Genomic DNA, 1,515 nt, shown 5'->3' on the forward strand with positions numbered 1-1,515 from the left:
ACTCTGCCTCACAGTGCTCCTCTCCCCACTCTGCCTCACAGTGCTCCTCTCCCCACTCTGCCTCACAGTGCTCCTGGAAGGACCCTGAGGCGGAAGCGGCTCTGGAGCTGGCGCTGAGCATCACTCGAGCTGTGCGCTCTCTGCGCGCCGACTACAACCTGACGAGGACCAGGCCCGACTGTGAGCCTCAGGCCCGGTGTCCCCCTGTCCCGTTGTCCCCTTAGCCCTCTGGGAACCCAGGGTCTGGCTGTACCCGGCCTCACCTTTCTTCCTCCTGGACAGGTTTCTTGGAAGTGGCTGATGAGGCCACGGGTGCCTTGGCCTCAGCCGTGTCGGGCTACGTGCAGGCTCTGTCCAGCACGGGTGTGGTGGCCGTTCTGGCCCTGGGCGCTCCCGCACCGCAGGGCTGCGCTGTGGCTGTGGCGTCTGACCGCTGCTCCATCCACCTGCAGCTGCAGGGCCTCGTGGACCCGGCCCGGGAGCTGGGCAAGCTGCAGGCCAAGCGGAGTGAAGCCCAGAGACAGGCGGAGCGGCTGCGGGAGCGCCGCGCTGCCGCCGGCTACTCAGCAAAGGTGCCCCTCGAGGTCCAGGAGGCCGATGAAGCGAAGGTGTGTGGCGCAGGGCACCACAACATCAGCTCCCACACCCTGCTGTGCAGCCACCCCGGGTGGCAGTCAGGAGCCCTGAGCCAAGTGCCTGCCCCTGCCTGGCTGCCTGGGCTGACCCGGAAAGTCAGGCTTGTCTCCTGGCGTGGAATCCCCGAAGATTCCAGGCACTCAGTGCCCCAGTGCCCGGGAGGCCTGCTCCAGCTGCCTGCTCCTCGCAGGCCTCTGAGTGAAGGTGCCTGTTCACCTCACAGTGAGGAGGACAAGGTGTGGCCTGTGGCCTGTGGGCTCCTGCACGGGCGAGTCGTGCTCGCAGGCCCTTGGGCACTGGGCACTCGGGAGAGGGCAGACTGCAGAGGCTCTCGATGGAAGAGTGGGCCGTGCACAGGGCCCGTCAGTGTGCCACCTGGCCTCCCGTGCTGCCCCCGCCAGCTTGTCCTGCTGTCTGGGGCATTGGCCTCCTGGGCAGGGCGCTCACCACGCACTCCTTCACACCCACAGCTGCAACAGACAGAAGCAGAGCTCAGGAAGGTGGATGAGGCCATCGCCCTGTTCCAGAAGATGCTGTGACTTTCCAACTCCAACCCTCAGAGCCCCCAGGGGTCCACCGACAGGGATGGCAGCAATAAAATATTTTGCCAACAGTTGCTCGTGTGTGTGGTGTGGGCAGGGTGGCTGTGGAAGCCTGTGAGTCCCTAGGGGTGTGGGCGGCAGGAGGGCTGCTGGCTCCAGCCAGGCCCTGGGTGCTGGTGGGCAGAGGGATGCGTCCGTCTGGGTCTGTCTTCCTCTGGCACAGTGCCAGGCCTGAGTCATGCTACTGTGCTGCCAGCTCCCTTCCTCCCCGGCTCACCTCACTGCACTGCGCTGTGGCTACGGAGGTCCGCTCCGCTCCCGCCCTGCCTTTCTGCGT

General features: G+C 66.1%; 1 protein-coding gene across 1 annotated transcript in view; it reads left to right on the forward strand.

Moving 5' to 3' along the window:
* The window catches only part of Vars1 (valyl-tRNA synthetase 1), a 12,847-nt gene extending 11,596 nt beyond the window's left edge, over window positions 1-1,251 (forward strand). Inside the window, exons 28-30 of the mRNA XM_055610659.1 lie at window positions 69-180; window positions 283-608; window positions 1,107-1,251. Of these exons, the coding sequence (XP_055466634.1) occupies window positions 69-180; window positions 283-608; window positions 1,107-1,175 (507 nt within the window). The 3' untranslated portion in view covers window positions 1,176-1,251. The remainder of the gene's footprint in view (window positions 1-68; window positions 181-282; window positions 609-1,106) is intronic.
* The last annotated feature ends 264 nt before the right edge of the window (window positions 1,252-1,515 follow it).

The sequence above is a fragment of the Psammomys obesus genome, unplaced genomic scaffold (assembly GCF_907164565.1).
Source record: "Psammomys obesus unplaced genomic scaffold, mPsaObe1.curated_primary_1811, whole genome shotgun sequence".
In the NCBI taxonomy this organism is placed as follows: Eukaryota; Metazoa; Chordata; class Mammalia; order Rodentia; family Muridae; genus Psammomys; species Psammomys obesus.